We start from the raw sequence: 24,734 nt of genomic DNA on the forward strand, positions 1-24,734 counted from the left end.
ATTTTAAAAGGACATTGTTAAACAGGAGTTTATGGAGAAGAAAGTTGGCAGTATGGAAAATGAGAAACATGTAGAATATCATGCCTCGGATTTGGTTCCTCAGCCCAGTATTAGACCATAAAAGCAGTTTTTTGTTTTGTTTTGTTTTAAATAGTTTGAAGAGTCTTTGGAAAGAGATTTTGGATATCTGTCCTGTTCTATAGCTTTTTGGGAAGGAAATGAAAAGATCTGGTGTAAACTGTGATGAAGACTGTGGCTTCACTTAATTGCATCAATACGAAAATATTAACAAATAAATATTAACAAGTAGGAGAACTGAGACTCAGCAAGGCAGCTTTCCAAGGTCATACACACATTTTGATCTTGATTTTATATTTTGCTAATGTAAATATAGAAATGTTTAATTCCCTTATTGGAATAGACTGGCAAAAGCCCTTTATTTCCCGCGGCGTCAGTTTTCCCATCTGTGAATGGAGAGGCTTAGGTGGAGTCTGAGCCCTTTTCACTCTAACAACCATGGTTAGTTGCGTTGTGAGTTAGCAACATCCCATTCTTTCTGGTCCTGGTGTTTCCCATTCTCAGCCTCTCTTTTCTCCTTACAGGCTAGACAATGTTGGAGAATGTAAAAACAACTTTGATGACATGCAGCATGGAAGAGAAGACGAAGATGGTCTTTTCACACTCTAATGTGCCACTTTTTCTCAGGATTGAGGACCGGGGCATGATGCGGGAATTGTCAAAATAAGTCTTAGAATGTGTTGTTTTGTTTTGTTTTTAAAGCCCCATCTATTCTATTGGTGTCATGATCCAGTCTTGCTTTAATGTCACAAGTGAAAGTACTTTAGAGACCTTTAGCACCTTCTCTGCCAGGTGTTTTAATCTCCTGGGTAGCATCACGGTAAATGATCTTCCAGACTGTGCTTGAATAATTTCGGTGATGGTGAGCTCACTACCACATCTAAAGGAGATCATTCAATCTCAGGTAGTTTTGAGACTTAGAAATATTTAAAACAAAGTCTGTCTCTGGACAGCATCTGCCTATGGATCATAGTGGAACTTACTGTGTTTACACAGAACATGTGTAATCTCTCTTCTCTCTGGCAGCACTCCAGATACTGGACGGAGGGCCTCATGTCTCTCCAAATTGCCCTGTGTCAGGGACACGATTTCTGGTTCCTTCTCTACCCTAGTTGCCTTTGGCTCCTATGCATTTGTATCTCGCTGTTTATGCCCAACTTTTGGAGTGCAGCGCCCCCCTCCAGGGATGGTAGGAGCAACCATGGGTCTGGGTCTCATCAATAATGCCAGAAGCGATGTAGAACTGCACCATAATTTTGGCTCACATTTTCTTTTTTGAGAAAAAATTCTCCCTTAACCAGGGCTCTGTGGGGGCGGGTGTGGTGGCCCAGAGTCAGGAGTTTCCTGCGGCAGTAGGCAAAGGTCCCGGTGGAGGTGGGTATCAGAGACCTCACTGAAGCTGGCATTTGCCTGGACTCCCCGTCTGCAGTCCTTCCCCTCTCCGATTTGTTCTTCAAGCTGTGGCAGAGATCTCCTTTTCTAAATGCAGATCAGAGAGCCCTGTCTCCCGACTTCTGCTGTGGAAGAAGCACCTGGACTCAGTCTGAGGCCCCAGGCAGCTGCCACAGATGAGTGAGGCAAGGGAAGTGCTGGGGCTGTTCTAAGTGCAACATACCTGTGTCCACTTGAAGACTTTACCACTCCAACTTAGTTAGGATAACGTCCTGGGCAAGCAACACGTGGCCACGGGCTGGAACAAGGCAACCAGTCTGAGACTCCAAAGTCCAGGAGGTAGGGTATGGGTTTTTCCAACTGATGAATTAATAAATACATAATTCTTACGCTGAAACTTCCTGGTCAGGGGAGATTGTTGGTCTAGTTCTCTCTTTCCCTCTCCGTGTAATCAGGATGAATTGGTAGTCTCCTACAAATAACTTCCTAGTATCTAGGGCCCAGGAGAGAGGATCACTTCACTTAGAGAGCTTAAAAACCTAAATGAGATGGAACACACATGGGAAATGCAACAGAATGGAATCAGTGTTGATTTTCCATTTGCACAAGGAAGGACTTTGATGGAGACGTGGTTCTTACAGCTAATTTTTACATGGTGGGTTCACAATCCAACCTTGAGGGTTTAGAACAACCTATTTCTGCAACCTTGACCTTGGCCTTTCTAGACTAAATCAAAGATAACATCCAATCCTTAAACAGCATTTGCTATGGTCTAGGTATCCTACTAAGTGTTTCAAGGCAATTTCTCATGGAATCCTCACAGCAGCCCAGTAAAACAGATATATTACTCCTGCTTTTGGAGTGGAGAAAACAGAAGCAGAGAGAAGCGAAGGAACTTGCCCAAGGTCACATGGACCAACCCCCTATGACAGAGCAGGGCCTTGAACCAGGCTGGAAGGACTCCACACTCTTAACCACTACCCTGTACTTCACAGAAGGGCCTTAATTTAACATTCCGTGCATACAGAACTGCAGTATTGGCCTCCGTTGGGTCCAAATGGATTTTAGTTTGCTCAAATCCATGGTGGCCTGAGTGTTTTGATGGTTCTCCAATCCCAACCCCTTTATAGCTCAATCTTCCCTTGTCCCCATATTATTTGCTCAGAATCTTATTTGCATTCGCAGAGAGAGCCACAAGTGGAGAACCTAGCAGGAACCTTAATGAAGCCAGGTGGGACACATTTAAATGGGAATGTGTTGAACCAACTCATGAAGAGCTGGAGCCAGCTGTCAGCAGGCTTAATGAAAGGTTAACAGGAATCCGGCAATGGGTGGCTGAAGAGACTCTTTATCTCTCTAAAGAAAACAAAAATTTGAGAAGTGAGCTCCCTGGGTGAAGGCAAGATCAGAAGGAGGAAGCCACTTATAACCAAAAGGCTGGGTCTCAAAATAGAATTTCATTTGGATTTGTAAACATGTTATAGTCGTTAAAAAAAAAAGGCATTGTGAGTTCTCAGCTCTCTGAACATCAAAGAACAGCGAAGAGAAGGATGCTGGAATAAGATGAATGCTAATACTGTTATGAGGGTCTTGGAGTGTGCTGGAGATAGCTGCTCACGAAACAGAAGATGTGTTTACTTTCCATCTGAGCTGGAAAGGTGCTGTTTGGAGGTTGTATGCTTTATCCGTGCTGCATATGGAGTGGGGGTTGGGTGTCCAGGAAAGACCCTGACTAATCCAGCAATTCAACTCCCACGTTTTATCTGATGAAACTGAGGCCCAGACTGACAGGGACTGAGTTACCCCAGGCTACACAGGAACCCAGTGCCAGAGGACAGACCTCAACCATGTCTCCCGAACTTCTCTCTGTGGCCATGTCATAAACCTGTTCTTGGATTTTCTAGGTCCACCTGGATCTGCCTGATTATTTACCCTTCTGAGGTCACATTAAGTTCCTGGTGCATGCAACTCAGCATTTCTTTCCCTTGAACCATCTTTCCCAGCACACCCTTGGCCCTGTGGTGGACTCCCGTTCCCAGAAAGAGGAATGAGAATGTGGAAGTGCAAAGCCTGGCTGTTCTGTTGCTTTATGAAGAACACCGCCGTAATGAGGGTGACCAAATTGTCCCATTTTAAAACTCAAAGTCCCACATGCTGGGAACCCCTTCAGGAGCCCCTAATGACTGTAACATGTTTACAGATCCAGGCAAACTGGGATGATTGGTCCACTTAAGTCTGTAACTAAACCAGAGATGGAAACAACCACCCTCTGAGTTCTTGACTCTCTTGCAGTGATCATTTTTTTGCTGCAATAGTACCCAAGTGGAATTTAATTTGTTTAGATCCAGTCTTAAAATAGACTACTAAATCTAGATGCTAGACCCTTATTAATCAAAACATGGGGCTCAGACCATGCCATGGATATCACCTGGGAGCTTGTTATCCATGCAGAAGGTCGGTCCCCACCGTACAGCCCAGAATCAGAATCTGCATTTTAATGAGATTTCCATGTTATTCGTATGAACATTAAAAATTGAGAAATACTGGCCTAAAGTATTGATTTTTAAAGTCAGCTGCACATGGAAATCATATGGGGATTTCAGTAATTAAAAATACCGATGTTTGACTCCTCTCTAGGATCCTGATTTTAATGGGCATGGGGGAGACCTGGCTCTCAGGAGTTCTTAGACCACCTCGGATAACACTAAGGCACAGCAATGACTGTAAGCCACAATTCTGAAGGGAGGGCAGCTTCACACCAGAAGGAATTGTTGCTAATTCATCAGGACAACTTTTGGCCTAAGTTACAAGTTTATGTGGGTCTAGTACCCCACATGATTTTGCTCAAAGAGATGGTCAATAAAATTGTTCAAGAAGATCTGAGGAGACATGATAATGACCTAAATGTCCCAATTACTATGGATGAGGCCCATTAAAGTAATTAAAAACCAAGATATAATATTTGGTCTGTGGAAAGTGATAATGAGAAAACAGAAAAGATAAATGGAGAAAGAATGTCTGGGGGTCAAAGGGGTGCTATTAATCTTTCAGAGACATCAGAGGGATAATGAGATTATGCTAAGATTATAAGAGAAACATGGAAGACTGATTAAGTGGAAACCTTTGTTGCAGAATAAAGAACTTGGTAAAAAGGCAACTCTCTGTCCTTTTGTACCTAAAAATAATGGGAGACCCTTCTTAGGGCACAGTTATTCATTGTCTTAGAAAGATGGTATTCAGCTGCAAGTAAGAGAATACTAAAAAGAGTGACTTAATTAAAGACTTTTAATTAGTTCACATAACTGGAAATCTGGATTTAGGCTGTTTGATGGTTGGTTCAGCAGCTTCATGGAAATGAGATATTGGAGTCTCTGTGGCTTCTTTTGGCTTGTCCCCCAAGGTTGCAATATGGCTGTCATAGCTCTAATGTGCCCTCACACAAAAGGATCCCAAACAGGAAGGCAGGAGGTGGAAGGGAATGGAACTTTCCCCCTAATATGACTTTTATCCTTTATCAAAAAGGGAAATCTGCCATAGAAGTTACCAGAAGACCCTCCCATATGCTTCAATGGACATGTACTTCACTGGACCACATGCCACCCTTTGGCCAAGGGGAATGAGAGATCTGGGACTAATTTACACCAATCATGACTCAGCCCCCGGGGTGTACACATGGCCACTTAGCCAAAATTTACAATGAGCATGGGAGAAACTGAGAATGGCTCTTGGGTCAACAACCTTGATTCCCGGCACACTCACTCATCCAACCAAAGTGTCTTGGGTGTCTCCTATGTGCCAAAGGGCCCTGTTGGGTGCTGGGCTGTAGGAATGAACTGGACAGACTGAGTCCCTCTTCCCTGACAGCTTATAGTCTACAGAGCCACCTCCATCTGTATTATGCATTCTGTGATTCCAAATGTTTGGATCATTGTTAATGTATCTGAGAGGCAAAAGAATGAAGGGATTTAAACAGGATAAGAGTTTAGAAATTCTGCATACACACCTTCTTGAAGCTGGGGAGCTGAACCTCTCATGCAAGTGTCAGGAGTCAATCAAGGAATGAGGCAGAAATATTCAGCCCTGGTAGATGAAGAAAATTGTAGCAAAAATTCTTAGCCACAGTGAAACTTTGTAAGTATGGCAGAGAGTAGGCAGCTTGGTAAAGCGCAATGGTAGAGTAAGGGAAATAACCTCTTCTGTGTTTCTATGCAGTTTCCTACTTTTTAAGAGTTTCCAAACCCACAGTACTCTGAGTCAGAGCCAGAGGATACCCCATTTGATAGGGGAGAAAAATGGAAGCCCAGACAGGTAAAGTCACTGTCTGTGTTCTCGCCAGGGTGAGTGAGACAGGACTAGAAGCAAATGTCCCAATTCCCCCTCAATCCAATGCCTACTATGTGCACCTAGCTTTGTGCTTGGGCCCAATAACAGTGCTAGTAGTCATCACTAATAATACTTGAGCCCTTTCTGGATGTCAGACGCTACCCTAAGCACTTTACATGCATTATTTTATATAATTGTAACAATCGCTCTATGAGGGGGTTGCCAGTTTTATCCCCGTTTGACAGGTGAGGAAATGGAAGTTCAGATTCATAAAGTAGGTAGCCTGCAGTTGAGCTGGGATCCAAACCCTGTAGCAGCTTCAAAGCCCATGTCCTCGACCGCAGCACTCTGGCCCTTCCAGGTGTACAAAGTGCCTTAGTGATCTCTTCTTTGACTCTACTCCCATGTGAGGTGGACGGGATTGCACTGGGGGTCCTAGGTTTGGTGTCCTCCTTCTCTAAGTCTGTCTGATTGGGCCAACCTAGAAATGGGTGGGGGAGTGTGAAGGGCACAAAGCCAGAGGGTCTCACATTCTTGAAGAGACTCAAATTTAGCTTTACTTTTTTTTTTTTTTTTAAGATTTTATTTATTTATTCATGAGAGACAGAGAGAGAGACAGAGGCAGAGGGAGAAGCAGGCTCCCCACGGAGCAGGGAGCCCGATGCGGGACTCGATCCCAGGACCCTGGGATCATGACCTGAGCCGAAGGCAGACGCTTAACCGACTGAGCCACCCAGGTGTGCCCTTAGCTTTACTTTCAAATGGAACTATCTATTCAGGCTCAGAGATTGAATAATGAGGATCTGGCAGTTAACATATTCTATGAATGTGGCTCCCTCCCCCTTTAAAAATATACCTGAGGAAAGAGAAAGCAAAGGGCCTGGGTCCTACTCTCCTGCAGGGCCCCTGGTCCTGTCTTCTTCTTCCCTGCCTCACCCTCATGCTGCCACTTATCTCTTCTCTCTACCCTGTTTATCTCTGTTCCCTCCTCAGCTTCTTTTCCTTCCCTTCTCTGAGATGCGTCTTATCTCCCTTCAGCAGCTCCATCAACAAAGTCCTGTCATTTTTTCTCCTGCTTCAGGATGCCTCAGCACCATTTTAATCTGTCCCTCTGAGCTTTGCTTTTCAATCTCTTCCCAAACTTAATCTCAGCCCCTTCTTCACTTAGATGAAGAAAAGACCCGAACAAGATTACATTACCTGACAATACCTTCTGGCTCCTGATCAAGATGATTAGAAAAGACAGCAGAATCTTGCTTCACCACTGTGCCCTGGGTATGCTGTGGTAAGAAAAGCTTTTTAATTAACCTAAGACTCACCATCAATTAATGCTATAACCTCCACCACCAGCGCCCTGCTTTCCTGCCTTTTTTTTTTTTAAAAAACTGTTGTTGAAAATTTTGCAACATGTTGGTGTGTTGGAAAGAACACAGGTCTTGGAGTCAGACTGGCCTAGAACCCAAAGCTGCTCTTGCCCAGCCGGATAGCCCAGGACAAGTTGCTTGGCTTTGCTTAATCTCAGCTTGATCATTTGTAAATATGGAATAGTCATGGGACCTCATAAGTAAGCATTAAAGGTAGCAATATCAGTAAAGCAGTTAACACAGTGCTTGGCACAGGGTAGATGCTCTATGCCTAGTAGGCTCACTCTGCTCACTCTGCAGCCCCAACCAGTTTAGAGTTATAAGTCTATGTTAATTGGAAATTGTTGGCAGGACTTGCGGAGTCCCCCACTGAGGATACATACAGTGCACTTGCAGAACTGGAATGTTGAGCCTGTGGACTTCCGGTCTATCTCAGGAGCTGCACGTATGTCCCCTGATCTGGGGTTCTCATACTTTAGATGGCCTAAGAATCATCTGAGAACATGTTAAAATGCATATGCCTGGGTCCATCCCCCAAAGATGCTGATTCAGTGAATTGGAATTGGGCCCTACTACCTGAATTTTTAATGACCTCAATAGAGTTCTGAAGCACTGGACAGTGGATCCTCTGAGAGTGTGGCTCAGAGGCTGACATTTAGAGAGTGCTCATGGTAGCTAGCCTGATTCCTAGCCACTTTGCCCTTCCATCCTTTCCTGGATTCTGACCCTGCTTTTTACCTTTCTTTGTCTTCGGACCCTGTGCTCAGCTCTAGTTTGGCTCTGATTTTGTTCTTTACTGGTTCATCATGGTCAGCCCCAGGGCATTCTTACCCTCTGGTTCGTACCCTCAGCTACCCCTACCTGCCTGAGGTTTGGCTTGGCTTAATCTTGTGTTCCATGTTAAACTGTCCCGAAGTGACCCTGTCACTCCTGAAGCTTCTGTGCACCAGTTATGGTTGTCATTTGTCATCCTTTCCTGCCCCTCTTGTACGCCTTTGGGACTCGCCACCCCTTTGGACTTCCAAAGGGATGAAGATCTAGGAATATGGCAAGGGCACCGTTTTGAATTTGAATCATAATTCTGAAGCACCAGGAATGTGGAGAGTGGACCCTGCACTGAATTTTTATTGCCCCTAAGATATATGCTGAGTTATTTTTTTTTTTAAGATTTTATTTATTTATTTGACAGAGACACAGTGAGAGGGGGAACACAAGAAGGGGGAGCGGGAGAGGGAGAAGCAGCCTTCCTGTGGAGCAGGAGCCCCATGTGGGGCTCAATCCCAGGACCCTGGGTTTATGACCTGAGCTGAAGGCAGACGCTTAACTACTCAGCCACCCAGGCGCCCCTGCTGGGTTATTATTTTTTTTAATTTTAATTATTTTTTTTAAGATTTTATTTATTTGCGAGAGAGAGAATGAGAGACAGAGAGCATGAGAGGGAGGAGGGTCAGAAGAAGAAGCAGACTCCCTGCTGACCAGGGAGCCCGATGTGGGACTCGATCCCAGGACTCCAGGATCATGACCTGAGCCGAAGGCAGTCGCTTAACCAACTGAGCCATCCAGGTGCCCTGGGCTATTTTTTATTTCAGTTTTAAATCCACCTCATTTATCTTGGTTCATTGTGGGGGTTTTCCATCCTTGCCAAATGATGAAGACTATAAGGAAAATGCTCTGGGTTCTATCTGGATTCTTTTTTTCTTTTTACATTGTGGATATACAGATAGATAAATAGATATATAATTTTTTAAATTGTGGAGATATATATATATATCTCATGAAATTTTTCATTTTAACCATTTTAAGGTGGTTAACCATTACAACTCAGTGGTATTAATTACATTTACAGTGTTGTACAACCATCACCATGATCTATTCCCCAAATTTTTCATTATTCCAAACAGAAACTCTCTAACTACTAAGCAATAACTCTCCATTCTCCCTTCCCTCAGCCCCTAGTGACCACCATCTACTTTTTTGTCTCTATGAATTCGCCTAGTCTAGATATTTCATATAAGTGGAATTCTGTAATATTTGTCCTTTTATGTATGGCTTATTTCACTTAGTGTAATGTTTTCAAGGTATGTCTGTGTTGTAGCATGTATCAGAACCTCATTCCTTTTTATGGATGAATAACATTCCATTGTATGAATATACCACATTTTGTTTATCCATTCATCTATTGATGGACACTTGGGTTGTTTCTATGTTTTAGCTGTTGTGAATAATGCTGCAGTGAACATTGGCATACAAGTTTTTGTTCAAGTACCTGCCTTGGATTTTGGTCGGTATATATGCCTAAGAGTAGAATTGCTGGGTCATATGGTTATTCTGTGTGTTTAGTTTTTTGAGGAACCACCCTGCTGTTTTCCATAGTGACCGCACCTTCTTAAGTTCCCACTAGCAGTGTATGAGGGTTCCAATTTTTCTATATCCTCACCAACACTTGTTATTCACCTATTTGAAAAAAAAAATATTGTCATCCTAGTAGGTGTGAAGTGATATCTCCTGGTTTTGATATACATTTCACTAATGACTAATAGTGTTGAGCATCTTTTCATATGCTTACTCGTCATTTGTAAATCTTCTTTGGACAGATGTCTATTCAAGTCCTGTGCTCATTTTTAAATTGGGTTGTTTGCCTTTTTATTGTTGAGTTGTAGGAGTTCTTTATATATTCTGGATATTGATTTCTTGTCAGACATATGGTTGGAACATATCTCCCAGTCTATAGGTAGTCTTTCAAATTCTTGATAATGCCCTTTGCGCAAAGGTTTTTCATTTTAATCAAGTCCATTTTGTATTATTTTCTTTTGTTGCTTGTTATCTTCGTGTCATATCTAAGAATCTATTTCTAAATCCAAAGTCATGAAAATATACCTGTTTTCTTCTTCTTCTTTTTTAAAGGTTTTATTTATTTATTTGAGAGAGAGAGCACATGAGAGAGGAAAGGGTCAGAGGGAGAAGCAGACTCCCCACTGAGCAAGGAGCCCGATGCAAGACTCAATTCTAGGACTCCAGGATCATGACCTGAGCGAAGGCAGTTGCTTAACCAACTGAGCCACCCAGGTGCCCCACCTCTGTTTTCTTCTAAGAGTGTTTTGGTTTGGCCTTATATGTAGGTCATTGGTTCATTTTGATTTGTATATGGTGTGAAGTACGGAGTCCAACTTTATTATTTTTTTACATTTTTTATTGTTATGTTAATCCCCATACATTACATCCTTAGTTTTAGATGTAGTGTTCCATGATTCATTGTTTGTGCATAACACCCAGTGCTCCATGCAGAACGTGCCCTTCTCAATACCCATCACCAGGCTAACCCATCCTCCCACCCCCCTCCCCTCTAGAACCCTCAGTTTGTTTTTCAGAGTCCATCATCTCTCATGGTTCGTCTACCCCTCCGACATCCCCCCCTTCATTCTTCCCCTCCTGCTACCTTTTTTTTTCTCTTCACATATATTGCATTATTTGTTTCAGAGGTACAGATCTGAGATTCAACAGTCTTGCACAATTCACAGTGCTTACCAGAGCACATACCCTCCCCAGTATCTATCACCCAGTCACCCCATCCCTCCCACCCCACCCCCCACTCCAGCAACCCTCAGTTTGTTTCCTGAGATTAAGAATTCCTCATATCAGTGAGGTCATATGATACATGTCTTTCTCTGTTTGACTTATTTCGCTCAGCATAATACCCTCCAATTCCATCCACGGTGTTGCAAATGGCAAGATCTCATTCCTTTTGATGGCTGCATAATATTCCATTGTATATATATAACACATCTTCTTTATCTATTCATCTGTCGATGGACATCTTGGCTCTTTCCACAGTTTGGCTATTGTGGACATTTCTGCTATAAACATCGGGGTGCACGTACCCTTTCGGATCCTTACTTTTGTATCTTTGGGGTAAATACCTAGTAGTGCAATTGCTGGATCATATGGTAGCTCTATTTTCAACTTTTTGAGGAACCTCCATACTGTTTTCCAGAGTGGCTGCACCAGCTTGCATTCCCATAAACAGTGTAGGAGGGTTCCCCTTTCTCCGCATCCCCGCCAACATCTGTCGTTTCCTGACTTGTTAATTTTAGCCATTCTGACTGGTGTGAGGTGGTATCTCATTGAGGTTTTGATTTGGATTTCCCTGATGCCGAGCAATATTGAGTACTTTTTCATGTGTCTGTTGGCCATTTGGATGTCTTCTTTGGAAAAATGTCTGTTCATGTCTTCTGCCCATTTCTTGATTGGATCATTTGTTCTTTGGGTGTTGAGTTTAAGAAGTTCTTTATAGATTTTGGATACTAGCCCATTATCTGATATGTCATTTGCAAATATCTTCTCCCATTCTGTCGGTTGTCTTTTGGTTTTGTTGACTGTTTCCTTTGCTTTGCAAAAGCTTTTTATCTTGATGAAGTCCCAATAGTTCATTTTGCCCTTGCTTCCCTTGCCTTTGGTGATGTTTCTAGGAAGAGGTTGCTGCGGCTGAGGTCGAAGAGGTTGCTGCCTGTGTTCTCCTTTAGGATTTTGATGGACTCCTGTCTCACATTGAGGTCTTTCAACCATTTTGAGTCTATTTGTGTGTGTGGTGTAAGGAAATGGTCCAGTTTCATTCTTCTGCATGTGGCTGCCCAATTTTCCCAACACCATTTGTTGAAGAGACTGTCTTTTTTCCATTCTGTTCTCTTTATTCTGTTCCATTGATCTATGTGTCTGTTTTTGTGCCAGTACCATACTGTCTTGATGATGACAGCTTTGTAATAGAGCTGGAAGTCCGGAATTGTGATACCGCCAGCTTTGCTTTTCTTTTTCAACATTCCTCTGGCTATGCGGGGTCTTTTCTGGTTCCATACAAATTTTAGGATTATTTGTTCCATTTCTTTGAAAAAAGTGGATGGTATTTTGATGGGGATTGCATTGAATGTGTAGATTGCTCTAGGTAGCATTGACATCTTCACAATATTTTTTCTTCCAATCCATGAGCATGGCACGTTTTTCCATTTCTTTGTGTCTTTCTCCATTTCTTTCATGAGTATTTTATAGTTTTCAGAGTACAGATCCTTTGCCTATTTATTTATTTATTTATTTATTCTTATGTTAATCCCCATACATTACATCATTAGTTTTAGATGTAGTGTTCCATGATTCATTGTTTGTGCATAACACCCAGTGCTCCATGCAGAATGTGCCCTCCTCAATACCCACCACCAGGCTAACCCATCCTCCCACCCCCCTCCCCTCTAGAACCCTGTTTGTTTTTCAGAGTCCATCGTCTCTCATGGTTCGTCTACCCCTCCGATTTCCCCCGCTTCATTCTTCTCCTCCCACTACCTTCTTCTTCTTTTTTTTTCTTAACATATATTGCATTATTTGTTTCAGAGGTACAGATCTGAGATTCAACAGTCTTGCACAATTAACAGCGCTTACCAGAGCACATACCCTCCCCAGTGTCTATCACCCAGTCACCCCATCCCTCCCACCCCAACCCCCACTCCAGCAACCCTGTTTGTTTCCTGCAATTAAGAATTCCTCATATCAGTGAGGTCATATGATACATGTCTTTCTCTGTTTGACTTATTTCACTCAACATAATACCCTCCAGATCCTTTGCCTCTTTAGTTAGATTTATTCCTAGGTATCTTATGGTTTTGGGTGCAGTTGTAAATGGGATCAACTCCTTAATTTCTCTTTCTTCTGTCTTGTTGTTGGTGTATAGGAATGTCACTAACTTCTGTGCATTGATTTATATCCTGCCACTTTACTGAATTCCTGTATGAGTTCTAGCAGTTTTGGGGTGGAGTCTTTTGGGTTTTCCACATAAAGTATCATATCATCTGCAAAGAGTGAGAGTTTGACTTCTTCTTTGCCGATTTGGATGCCTTTTATTTCTTTTTGTTGTCTGATTGCTGTGGCTAGGACTTCCAATACTATGTTGAATAGCAGTGGTGATAGTGGACATCCCTGCCGCGTTCCTGACCTTAGGGGGAAAGCTCTCAGTTTTTCCCCATTGAGAATGATATTCACTGTAGGTTTTTCATAGATGGCTTTTATGATATTGAGGATGTACCCTCTATGCCTATACTCTGAAGAGTTTTGATCCAGAAAGGATGCTGTACTTTGTCAAATGCTTTTTCTGCATCTATTGAGAGGATCATATGATTCTTTTTCCTTCTTTTGTTGATGTATTGTATCACGTTGATTGATTTGAGGATGTTGAACCAACCTTGCAGCCCAGGGATAAATCCCACTTGGTCGCGGTGAATAATCCTTTTAATGTACTGTTGGATCCTATTGGCTAGTATTTTGGTGAGAATTTTTGCATCCATGTTCATCAGGGATATTGGTCTGTAATTCTCCTTTTTGATGGGGTCTTTGTCTGGTTTGGGGATCAAGGTAATGCTGGCCTCATAAAATGAGTTTGGAAGTTTTCTTTCCATTTCTATTTTTTGGAACAGTTTCAGAAGAATAGGTATTAATTCTTCTTGAAATGTTTGGTAGAATTCCCCTGGGAAGCCATCTGGCCCTGGGCTTTTGTTTGTTGGGAGATATTTGATGACTGCTTCAATTTCCTTAGTGGTTATAGGTCTGTTCAGGTTTTCTATTTCCTCCTGGTTCAGTTTTGGTAGTTGATACATCTCTAGGAATGCATCCATTTCTTCCAGGTTATCTAATTTGCTGGTATAGAGTTGCCCATATTATGTTCTTATAATTGTTTCTATTTCTTTGGTGTTGGTTGTGATCTCTCCTCTTTCATTCATGATTTTGTTGATTTGGGTCATTTCTCTTTTCTTTTTGATAAGTCTGGCCAGGGATTTATCAATCTTGTTAATTCTTTCAAAGAACCAGCTCCTAGTTTTGTTGATCTGTTCTACTGTTCTTTTAGTTTCTATTTCATTGATTTCTGCTCTGATCTTTATGATTTCTCTTCTCCTGCTGGGTTTAGGCTTTACTTGCTCTTCTTTCTCCAGCTCCTTTAGGTGTAGGGTTAGGTTGTGTACTTGAGACCTTTCTTGTTTCTTGAGAAAGGCTTGTATTGCTATATACTTTCCTCTTAGGACTGCCTTTGCTGCATCCCAAAGATTTTGAATAGTTGTGCTTTCATTTTCATTGGTTTCCATGTATTTTTTTAATTCTTCTTTAATTTCCTGGTTGACCCATTCATTCTTCAGTAGGATGCTCTTTAGCCTCCATGTATTTGAGTTCTTTCCGACTTTCCTCTTGTGATTGAGTTCTAGTTTCAAAGCATTGTGGTCTGAAAATGGGCAGGGAATGATCCCAATCTTTTGGTACCGGTTGAGACCTGATTTATGACCTAGGATGGGATCGATTCTGGAGAATGTTCCATGGGCACTAGAGAAGAATGTATATTCCTTCCGTTGCTTTGGGATGGAATGTTCTGAATATGTCTGTGAAGTCCATTTGGTCCAGTGTGTCATTTAAAGTCTTTATTTCCTTGTTGATCTTTTGCTTAGACGATCTGTCCATTTCAGTGAGGGGGGTGTTAAAGTCCCCCACTATTATTGTATTGTTGTTGATGTATTTCTTTGCTTTTGTTATTAATTGCCTTATATAATTGGCTGCTCCCATGTTAGGGGCATAGATATTTACAATTGTTAGATCTTCTTGTTGGATAGACCCTTTATGTATGATACAGTGTCCTTCCTCATCTCTTATTACAGTCTTTGGTTTAAAATCTAATTTGTCTGGTATAAGGATTGCCACCCCAGCTTTCTTTTGGTGTCCATTAGCATGGTAAATGGTTTTCCACCCTCTCACTTTAAATCTGGGGGTGTCTTTGGTTCTAAAATGAATCTCTTGCAGAAAGCATATCGATGGGTCTTGTTTTTTAATCCAATCTGATAGCCTGTGTCTTTTGATTGGGGCATTTAGCCCATTTACATTCAGGGTAACTATTGAAAGGTAGGAATTTAGTGCCATTGTATTGCCTGTAGGGTGACTTTTACTGTATATTGTCTGTGTCCTCTTTGCTTAGAGGACCCCTTTCAAGGTTTCTTGTAGGGCTGGTTTTGTGTTTGTAAATTCCTTTAGTTTTTGTTTGTCCTGGAAGCTTTTTATCTCTCCTTCAATTTTTAATGACAGCCTAGCTGGATAGAGTATTCTTGGCTGCATATTTTTCTCATTTAGTGCTCTGAATATATCCTGCCAGTCCTTTCTGGCCTGCCAGGTCTCTGTGGATAGGTCTGTTGCCAATCTAATATTTCTACCATTGTAGGTTACAGATCTCTTCTCCTGAGCTGCTTTCAGGATTTTCTCTTTGTCTCTGAGACTCATAAGTTTTACTATTAGATGTTGGGGTGTTGACCTATTTTTATTGATTTTGAGAGGGGTTCTCTGTGCTTCCTGGATTTTGATGCCTGTTTCCTTCCCCAAATTAGGGAAGTTCTCTGCTATAATTTGCTCCGTTATACCTTCTGCCCCTCTCTCTCTTTCTTCTTCTTCTGGGATCCCAATTATTCTAATGTTGTTTCGTCTTATGGTATCGCTTATCTCTCGAATTCTGCCCTCGTGATCCAGTAGTTGTTTATCTCTCTTTTTCTCAGCTTCTTTATTTTCCATCATTTGGTCTTCTATATCACTGATTCTTTCTTCTGCCTCATTTATCCTAGCAGTTAGCGCCCCCATGTTTGATTGCACCTCATTAATAGCCTTTTTGATTTCTACTTGGTTAGATTTTAGTTCTTTTACTTCTCCAGAAAGGGTTTCTCTAATAACTTCCATGCTTTTTTCAAGCCCAGCTAGTATCTTTAAAGTGATGATTCTGAACTCTAGATCTGACATCGTACTAATGTCCGTATTGAGTAGGTCCCTAGCAGTCAGTACTACCTCTTGTTCTTTTTGTTGAGGTGATTTTTTCTGTCTTGTCATTTTGTGCAGAGGAGAATAGATGAATGAGAGAACAAAATGCTAGCAGGGTAACAATGTCCCCAGAAAATATACTCTAAACAAATCAGAAAAGACCTGAAGCAGTGGGAAAAGGGAAAGAGAGAAAAAAGAAGAAGAAGAAAAAAGAAAAAGATAAAGATAAAAACAAACAAAAACAGAACAAAACAAAACAAAGAATAGAATGTGATCAGATATGATCAGGCTGGTATATAGATCAGTGCCACACACTAGATTTTGGGTGTATTTTGGTCTGGTCAAAGAAAGTGCCTCCCAAAATTTTAAAGAAAGAAAAACGTATATATGTACAAAAATAAGGGTTGATATGATGAAGGGATGGAATATGGCTGTAAAGATGGAAATTATAGAAAATTTTATACAAGGAATTGATAAGAAGTTGTTTGAAAAAAGAAGAGGATTTAAAAAAAAAAAAGAAAAAAAAGGGAGAGAATGTGATCAGGCAGGGGAGTAGGAAAAAACCATACACTAGAGATTTAGGGTATATTTTGATCTGTTAGAAGAAACTATCTCAAAATTTTAAAGAGAACAACTTATATATATATATATATATATGCCAAAAATATGGGTAACTACTATGAAGGGATAGAATATGACTCTAAAAATGAAAAATAAAAATTTTTAAAAAAGGGATTGATAAGAAGTTGGTTGAAAAAGGGAAAAAGAAAAATTCAAGAAAAAAAGACAGTTAAAAAAAATTAACCTTGAAAGACTAAAGAATCATGGTAAAAAAGTCATGAATTCTATGTGCAGTATTCCCCTAGCGCTGGAGTTCTGCCATTCTCATTGATAGGTAAACTTGGTCTTGGCTGGCTGTTCTCGCTGATTTTCTGGGGAGGGGCCTGTTGCCATGGTTTCCAAATGTCTTTGCCGGAGGTGGAATTGCCCCGCCCTTGCCCCCTCCCAGCTAAGTAATCTGCTCGGGTTTGCTCTTGGGAGCTTTTGTTCCCTGCAAGCTTTCCATACAGCTTTGGAGGCCGAGAGTGAAAATGGCGGCCTCCCAATCTCTGCCCTGGAGGAGCCGAGAACTTGGGGCCCCACTTCCCAGTGAGCCCCCAGAGAAAAGCCGTCAGTCACTCCCGTCTCCCTGGTCTCTGGCTGCAGTCCGTGCTCACCCGGCCTGTGACCGAGCGTTTCTATCTCTGGCACCCGACCCCGGGTGGAGTCTCCAAACCCAGCAGATCCCTGTGGTGCACTCCCGCGCCACTCCTCCCGGGGGAGGAAGGTGAGTCTCCCCGGATCTGCCGCTTGTTGGGTCCCTGCTGGAGGAGCAGGGGCCCGACTGTGCCGCGGATCATGGTTTATGGCAACCCCGAGCTGAGAGCCCGCGCCTGGGCTCTGCCTCTGCAGCTGGCTTCCCTGCTCCGTTACCTGGGAGCTCTGCCACCCTCAGGCACCCCCGGTCTTTCTGTGACCCCGGGGGTCCTGAGACCACACTGTCCCGGAGGGTTCCACCCCCCGCTTAGCCACCAGAGTGACCTCCCTCAGCGGAGCAGACTTCTAAAAGTTCTGATTTTGTGCTCCGTGGTTCTATCACTTGCCAGAAGCGGCCGACGGAGGCCCCTCCCCCGCCGTCTATCCTCCTGAATATCGCCTTGGATTCACTTCTCCGCACGTCCTACGTTCCAGAAAGTGGTCGCTTTTCTGATGAGAGAGTTGTTGCTATTCTTTTCTTCGATCTCCTGTTGGGTTTGTAGGTGTTCAGAATGGTTTGATCCCTATCCAGCTGAATTCCTGAGAGGAGACGAAATCCAGTCTCCTACTCCTCCACCATCTTGCTCCGCCTCCTTATTTTTTTTTTAATGAGGACATCCAGGTGTGCTGGCACCACCTATTGAAGAGATGCTCCTTTTCTCCTTGAATGGACTTGGAACTCAAGCTTAACTTTATTTCTTTGAAAATACTAAGCATGCTTATCTGATAATTCCACTCTTTGGGGTCTTTTGAGCTCTGTTTTTGTTGTCCTTTGTCTCATCATGTTCTTATTCATGGTATCTTAATTTCTTGGGTGCCTGGTTATCTTGATTATATAAAGGTTATTGCATTTGAAAATTATTTTTAATAATTTTAGTCCCAGCATAATGTGATCTTTTCCAGAAAGAACTTGCATTTGCTTCTGTCAGGCACTTTTGTGTGTCATCAGTCTAGGACCACCACAACTCCACGTTTACTGCTTAAAATTCCATGAATTACTTAGATGACCTGAAGTCAGGTTGTAAGCTCATGAGAGACCAGAGTTCTTACTGGTTCACCCTTATCCTGAGGGTATAGCCCTTTTTGACCTAGATAATACTGAGTATAGTATCAAAGTCCCTAAATTTGATGAGTTCTACACCCTGACATTTTTCATCTAACTTCTCGAGGCAGCCAAAATCACAATTCAATTTTGCAGATATTTCTTCCAGATTAGAAAACACTTCCAAAACAAAAGCAACTTTAAGTTCTAGACTTACTTTTCTGATTTAGCATGTTCTTTGGTTTTAGGCCTAAAGATTTTTCATTATTTTGTTAGCTCTTTAATATTTTAAAGAACATTGAAAAGTATTTTGTTCAGGCTTCTGTGTCTTCAATGGTTAGTCCAAATTACCTAATGAACATTCTCAGAACTCATTGTTCTTAAAAATGTCAATTTCCCCAATAGCCTTGCCAATGCTAATCATTATCAAACTTATTAATAAAACAATTTTCTTTGAAGCAAAGATGAACAGAACAAAATATATATTTAGTTCCATAATAAGATCCTAGTGTCTACTTAATAGTATGCATTGATTTATTTCCAATCCCAAAAGTCTACTTCCTGGTATGTTGGTATATCTAACCTGGAGAAGAATAGACCAAGGGAGATTTGATATCTGTTTACAAACAGTTGAAGGACTGCCACTGGAAAGAGGATGTAGTCTTGTTCTATGTAATTCCAGAAGGCAAATTTAGGACTGGGAATTTTAAATTCCAAAAATCAATTTCTATCTAACCAAAGGAATGCTTTACCAGAATAACCTAGAATATTGTGGTGAGTAGGGGTTTGGTTACCTAGCATTCATCTGTTCTTCTTTTCCATTTGGACTGATTTCTTTGATACTTCTCTTCTGCCTTTTCATGAATTGTAATTTCCTTGCACCTGACTTATCGCCTATCCAACCTTGCACCTGAGTTATCCCCTATCCAACCAAGCCTGGGGAATCAGAGCACTGCATCACCCTACCCTCCTCTCCACACTAATGGGTGGGTCAGGGGTGGACACAAGACCCAAGTTAGGCCAATTAGAGGCCAAAGACCCAATTCCAAGGCTTTTGTTTCAGTTATGCAGGATGTTGATCTTTTCCCACCGACTGTGAAGGAGAGAATGGGAAGTTGCCATTGTCACTGTGGAGCTCAGATAGGAGAATTAAAAAAAAAAAACAAAAAAACCCGTGACATTAGTTGAGCTTTGATCCATGCCAAGACTGAAAGTATCATCTTAGACTGTCTGTGCTGTATGAGGGAATAAATTGCCATTTTGCTTAAACTAGTTTGAGTTGGGTTTTCTGCTATTTTAAGTGTAAAGAGTTTTAACTAAAATGGGTAGTGAACTCCCCATTCAGAATAGTATTCACATAGAAGGGGATGGATGACAAGCCTTCAGAGTAGTTATGGCGGGGACACCCAGATTATGCTAGTTTGGCTTTGAGGACTTCCAACTCTAAATCCTTAGCTTCTCCAAAACTCTCCTTTGCTTGGCTTTTGTTCTGCCCAGAAGACCTGGTGGCTTCGAAGAGGCTGCAAGAACACTGGGTTGGCCATCCCTCGGGGTCATCCCTCAGGGCCAAGCAAGACAGAAGTTAACACAGGTCCAGGCCTGGGATGCGTATATAACAGAGAAATCCATAATGTTTAATCCCAGAATGAATGATTTAGAGTCAGATTATTCACTTTGCACTAAATTAAGTTGTTTTATTTAGCCAAAACAAGGCTTGACAGGATTTCATCATCGCCTTGGCTGAGTAATGAGTTTCTTTGGCAGGATGAAATTATTGATTAGACCTTTGTATCATCTGCCTGGCAGATGAAGGAAAACTTTAATTTTAAAGATGCTCATCTTCAGATGTATATGCAGAAAAGAAGTTTTGAATACTGTACTTTCACGCTCCATCGCTTAATCTTCCTATGATTATTTATGGAACAGGATCCAAGTTATATGACAGTGTTGGGTTATTTTTAGGCCCAAATAAGTAATATTCCCCATCTGTGGATGTAAATGTTTTCTCTCCTTTTGTTGTTACAATTCTATATGTTTAGATCCAGATGTTTAATTTATTTTAAGAAATGGGGAAATTTCAAGTCAACTAAAATACCAAATAATAATGATGACTTACATTTTTATGATGTGTTTAATTTTGTCAAATGTTTTCACATCAACTTCCTCCATGTATAATAGTTAATTAGCACTTAGAAATGTACCAAGCACATTGCTAGGAGCATTACATGGATTATATTATTTAATTTTCACAAAACCTTACAAAGCAGCTACTATTATCATCCCCATTTTATAGATAAAGACATTGAAATGTTGGCAGGGTAACAAGCTTGCCCAAAGTTATACAGACTCACACAGAGCCAGGGTTTAAACTCAGATGTTCTGGCTCTAGAGCTCAAGGTTTAAACCATATCCTAAGCAATATACCCAATGGTTATTGAAAATGTAACAGGGTCCTCTGCATGGGATGCCACATCTCTTAAGCACCATGCCGGCAAAGCTCTCCACTACTTTGTGGATTACCTCCATCCCCTTTTCATCCTTGGAGCATCTCTTCTTTTTTTCTTTTGCTTCACCTATTTTTCTTCGAGGGCCATCCACTCTCTCTGCTCTTCCTGACACCCCCCAAGTCTACCAAGGAGTATAAGATCCAGGAAAACAAAAGTCAAGAATGTTCTGAGAGCAACTTCTGTTCTTAATTTTGCAACACAAACCTCCCCAGAAGTATGGGAGCACAAAGGTCCCCGCTACCTGGTCTGGTAGCATGGTGAGAAATATAGGAAACACAAAACATAAACTGTATCTCAATACATCATCCTGCCACATCATGCCTTCCATTCACTTCCTTCCTGAAAAAGAGAGCCAGCAAAACAGCCATGATGAGTCCTGCTCTCTTCCATGGCCAGAATACAAATTTCAAATTCAGGTGCTGCTTTTTAAAAGCTACATGAACCTACTAAAGAGATTTGGAACAATGTCTTATGAGGAACTGGTGATGCTTCATTAGAGAACAGTAGCTGGAAGGCTACTCTGAAAAAGAGGGGTTAAGGGGATTTATGAGGAAAAACAGTCCCAGTAGGCAGAGTGACCAGAAGTCAGATCTATGACCATAAACTGAGGGAAACTTCTGGAGGGCAGGTGGAATGGTATGGGCTGCCTTGGAGGTCCTTAGTTTTCCCCCAAATCAGGATACTTAAACAGAGACTGGAAGATGTGTTTGTCATTGTATTGTAAAGGGGATATTTAAATATAATTTGGGGTACTTGATCTGTGTTAAGGGTAATCAGCTGTGCTTATGTAGGTTGTGGTAGATCGATCTCAGGTATCACTACATAGCAAATACCAAAGAGGCTAAACTACTCATCTTCATAAACTCTCTATGTATTGGTGCTATCCCTCCTTCTGTGAAGAAGCCTTATGTCCTGAGAGAAGCTTAGACTTCCACAGTCTGTGTTCTTGAGTGAGTAACAGGACCCCCCGAAGCAAAGAGTCTTGGAAATGCAGACCAGGCTGGCCTCTAGATAATTCTGAGTGCTTCTGGCAGAGTGATAGGCTGCTCAGCACAACCAGGAAAGCCTAAAAGACCCAAATAGACTCTAGCAAGAGGGCCTTGTGTAATCCAGGGGCCAGTGAAGGTGAGAAATTGAAGACCTCATAGCAGACACTGTTCTTGTCATGGATAGAATTGCCAGGAGGGGCCATAGAAGATGATCTCTTTCTAAAGTCTTCACGTCACTTGCAGGGAAAGTGAGACACAGAAATGGCAGAGAACTTGCCTGACATCAAACTGAATTAGTAATTACACCTGCGACAGAACCTTCATTGCAGACTTCCTACTCCTTCTGCCCCTTGGCACGGGGTGAACTAGGGATGCCACACTTTTCGGCAGGAGTATCTTCCCATCAGTGCCATGCCAAAATTTGAGAAAATAATAAATTTTGAACATTCTGCAAGCCTAGGCTGAAAAGGAAGGCTTTTTTTTTTTTTTTGCTGCTCTGTATTCAATGCTGCAAGTATTTCTCAGGACTGCTACTTAACATTAGTGCAACTGAAATTGTATGTGCATATGAATAACCTGGGGATCTTGTTAAAAGATTCTGGCAGATTCTGAAGTTGTGGGGTAGGGCCCATGATTCTGCTTTTTTGACAAGCTCTCAGGGGCTGCCATGGCTTGTACTTGGCTTGCTGGTATAGTAAGTAACCAGGGCTCAGCCTTCAGCCCCTCCCAGGACTCCTTCTAGTACCACCTTCCACCTCTCAATGACGTGCACATGGTGGGCTCACCCGAGGGCCTCACAGATCTCCCGTGAACTCAATATAAGGGATAATGAGGCAGGGCAGGCGTTTCCAGACCGAATCCCCTCCTGTGCAGAGAAAGCGGCTCAGGTCGGAGTTTGACCACCCATCCTATTTTGGTGGAGATTGCAAAGAGGCTCTTCCGAAGGTAATTCAACAGCAGGCACCATTGCGATTGGTTCCTGCTGCATTTCATTCTAAAATCTCCCAGACACTGTGGCTTCATGTTTGTTGAATGGAATTAGGGTAAATTCTCAGAGGCTCTGGGAGCTTTCTCACTGTTCTACAAAATCAAATTGAGTACATCAGACCTTCACACTATTAATACTTGCTTTTCCTCTCTTGGCCCCCTTCCACCCTACCAGGAAAACCTATCTGGAGCTTACAGAAGTTCATTCTGAGAATTTTGTTACCATTGTGCCATTCGTAATTCACTATTTAACCTCCGTGGATGGCAGGAAGTGCGATTTTGAATAGTCCCACTGGAATAAAATCACAGGGTTAATAATCTCTGCTCTTTGTGGGTAATTGGAAAAATGGTATCCTGGTAACAAGACATTAACAGAAAACTTGTTTTTACTAATTTCCATAGGATAGAAGAAATCAAGTAATGACTAGAATCATTCATTTCCTTGTAAGGTTTGTTTTCCCCCGACTCCCCCACCACTGGGACGAACCTGTGGGCGCTACATTCTGAGAGTGACTGCTTGTAACTCAAAAACCGTGTTCTACCGGAGCGATTTGATACAAGTACCCAGAGCCTCTTTCCTGGGTCCAGTGGTGGTGAAGCACACTATTAGCATTTTCCCTCATTTAACTGAGAGTGTGGGGATTGTTCCATATCAGTGTTAGGTAGATAAGCTTCATTGGATTTTTAAGTGTTGAATGGCACTCGACTGCGTGGAGATCCATAATGTATTACCCAATCCCAAAGTTGCTGGGCACTTAGGATGTTTTCCGTTATTTTAACCTGCAGTTCTACTAAGTAGAGAGTGGGACAGAGGGAAGAAAGCTCATGGCTGCCAGCAGCCAGATGAGTGAGTGGAACAGGCCTGAATGTTGGAGTCTACTTGAATCTTTTTAGGAATCCTTACTGAGAGGAAGACCTTTCTCCCTGATGGGGGGCCATGAAGATGGGGGAGAAGAGGGGCTATTATCAAGGCAGAGGAATGAAACGCTAGTGTTCAAGTTCTCGGAGATGGGCTGAAAGGGAGCGGCCGAATTACAACCCTCTCTCAGGGTCAGGGCGAGCCGGCCTCTTGGTCCAGCTGGAGCATTTACGAGCTAACAATATCCTTTCCCCTACCCCCCGCCCCGGAAAGAGGCGCTAGGTTATTGGATTAACCTAGCAACCAGCCGGACGCTGTCGCTGAGGAACACAAGTACACGGGGCAAAGGTCTACCAAGTGGGGGAGGCATATGTGAAACCATTTCCAGGCCTGGCTGACGGAGCAGGGCTGCTCCCGCCGAGATCTCTGTGTGCTGTCTGGCTTTTGCAGCAGGTGGCACGTATTTAGTTGTGTAGACAGATTTGCTGTGTCAGTACCTCGTATACAGTTAAAGGGCTCCGGCGCCTGGCAGGAACTCCATGAATTTTAACTAGTTCTGATTCTCTGGTTCTGTATTTCTGATAACTTATTCCCCCCTTTTCACCGTCACGGCCCGTTGTTCCAAACAGTTCTGGTCCAGATGCCATTCATGGAAGTCCGCATGCTCCAAAGCAAGCCTCTTGTTGTCTTGGTGCTGCTTGCAGAGCTTCCTGGGGGTCCATCCTCTCCTATGCCTGCTGCCTTGTCTGCTTCAGGCCCTGGCTCCCTGCTGTCTGCACTGTCCCCGTAGCCTCCTAACTGGTTCCTCTCTCTATGGTGTTTGTCCCGTGTCAATTCATCAAGGATCAGCTCTTCCAGGGAGCTTTCTAAATCACAGTTCCAATCAAGGCCTTCCTTTTCTTCAAAATCTTTGGCTAACCTTGCCCAGAAGATGGTCCACCCTGCCCCCCACCTGCCTTTCCAGGTGTAGCTCCTACCATTTCCTAGGAGCCCTCTGTTCTGCGAAAATGGTCAGAGTAGAGGCTAGAATCCCCTATCCTCATCACTGCCTCTCTAGTTGATGTCACTGCTTTTTCTCCTGTA

The 24,734-nt window shown here is 42.4% G+C and overlaps 1 protein-coding gene across 4 annotated transcripts in view; it reads left to right on the forward strand.

Moving 5' to 3' along the window:
• TIMD4 (T cell immunoglobulin and mucin domain containing 4) overlaps positions 1 to 5,720 on the forward strand; it is a 62,019-nt gene extending 56,299 nt beyond the window's left edge. For 2 of the 4 annotated variants that reach the window (XM_045902069.3, XM_045902070.3), the window contains one exon: positions 603 to 5,720. In XM_045902069.3, coding sequence (XP_045758025.1) covers positions 603 to 687 — 85 coding nt within the window. In that variant the 3' untranslated portion in view covers positions 688 to 5,720. The remainder of the gene's footprint in view (positions 1 to 602) is intronic. The other 2 variants (XR_008508175.2, XR_008508173.2) reach the window with 2 other exon arrangements.
• Positions 5,721 to 24,734: the final 19,014 nt, after the last annotated feature.

This window comes from Mirounga angustirostris, unplaced genomic scaffold, assembly GCF_029215605.1.
Source record: "Mirounga angustirostris isolate CCGP_5_RB_7025 unplaced genomic scaffold, mMirAng1.0.hap1 SCAF_7, whole genome shotgun sequence".
NCBI lineage: Eukaryota > Metazoa > Chordata > Mammalia > Carnivora > Phocidae > Mirounga > Mirounga angustirostris.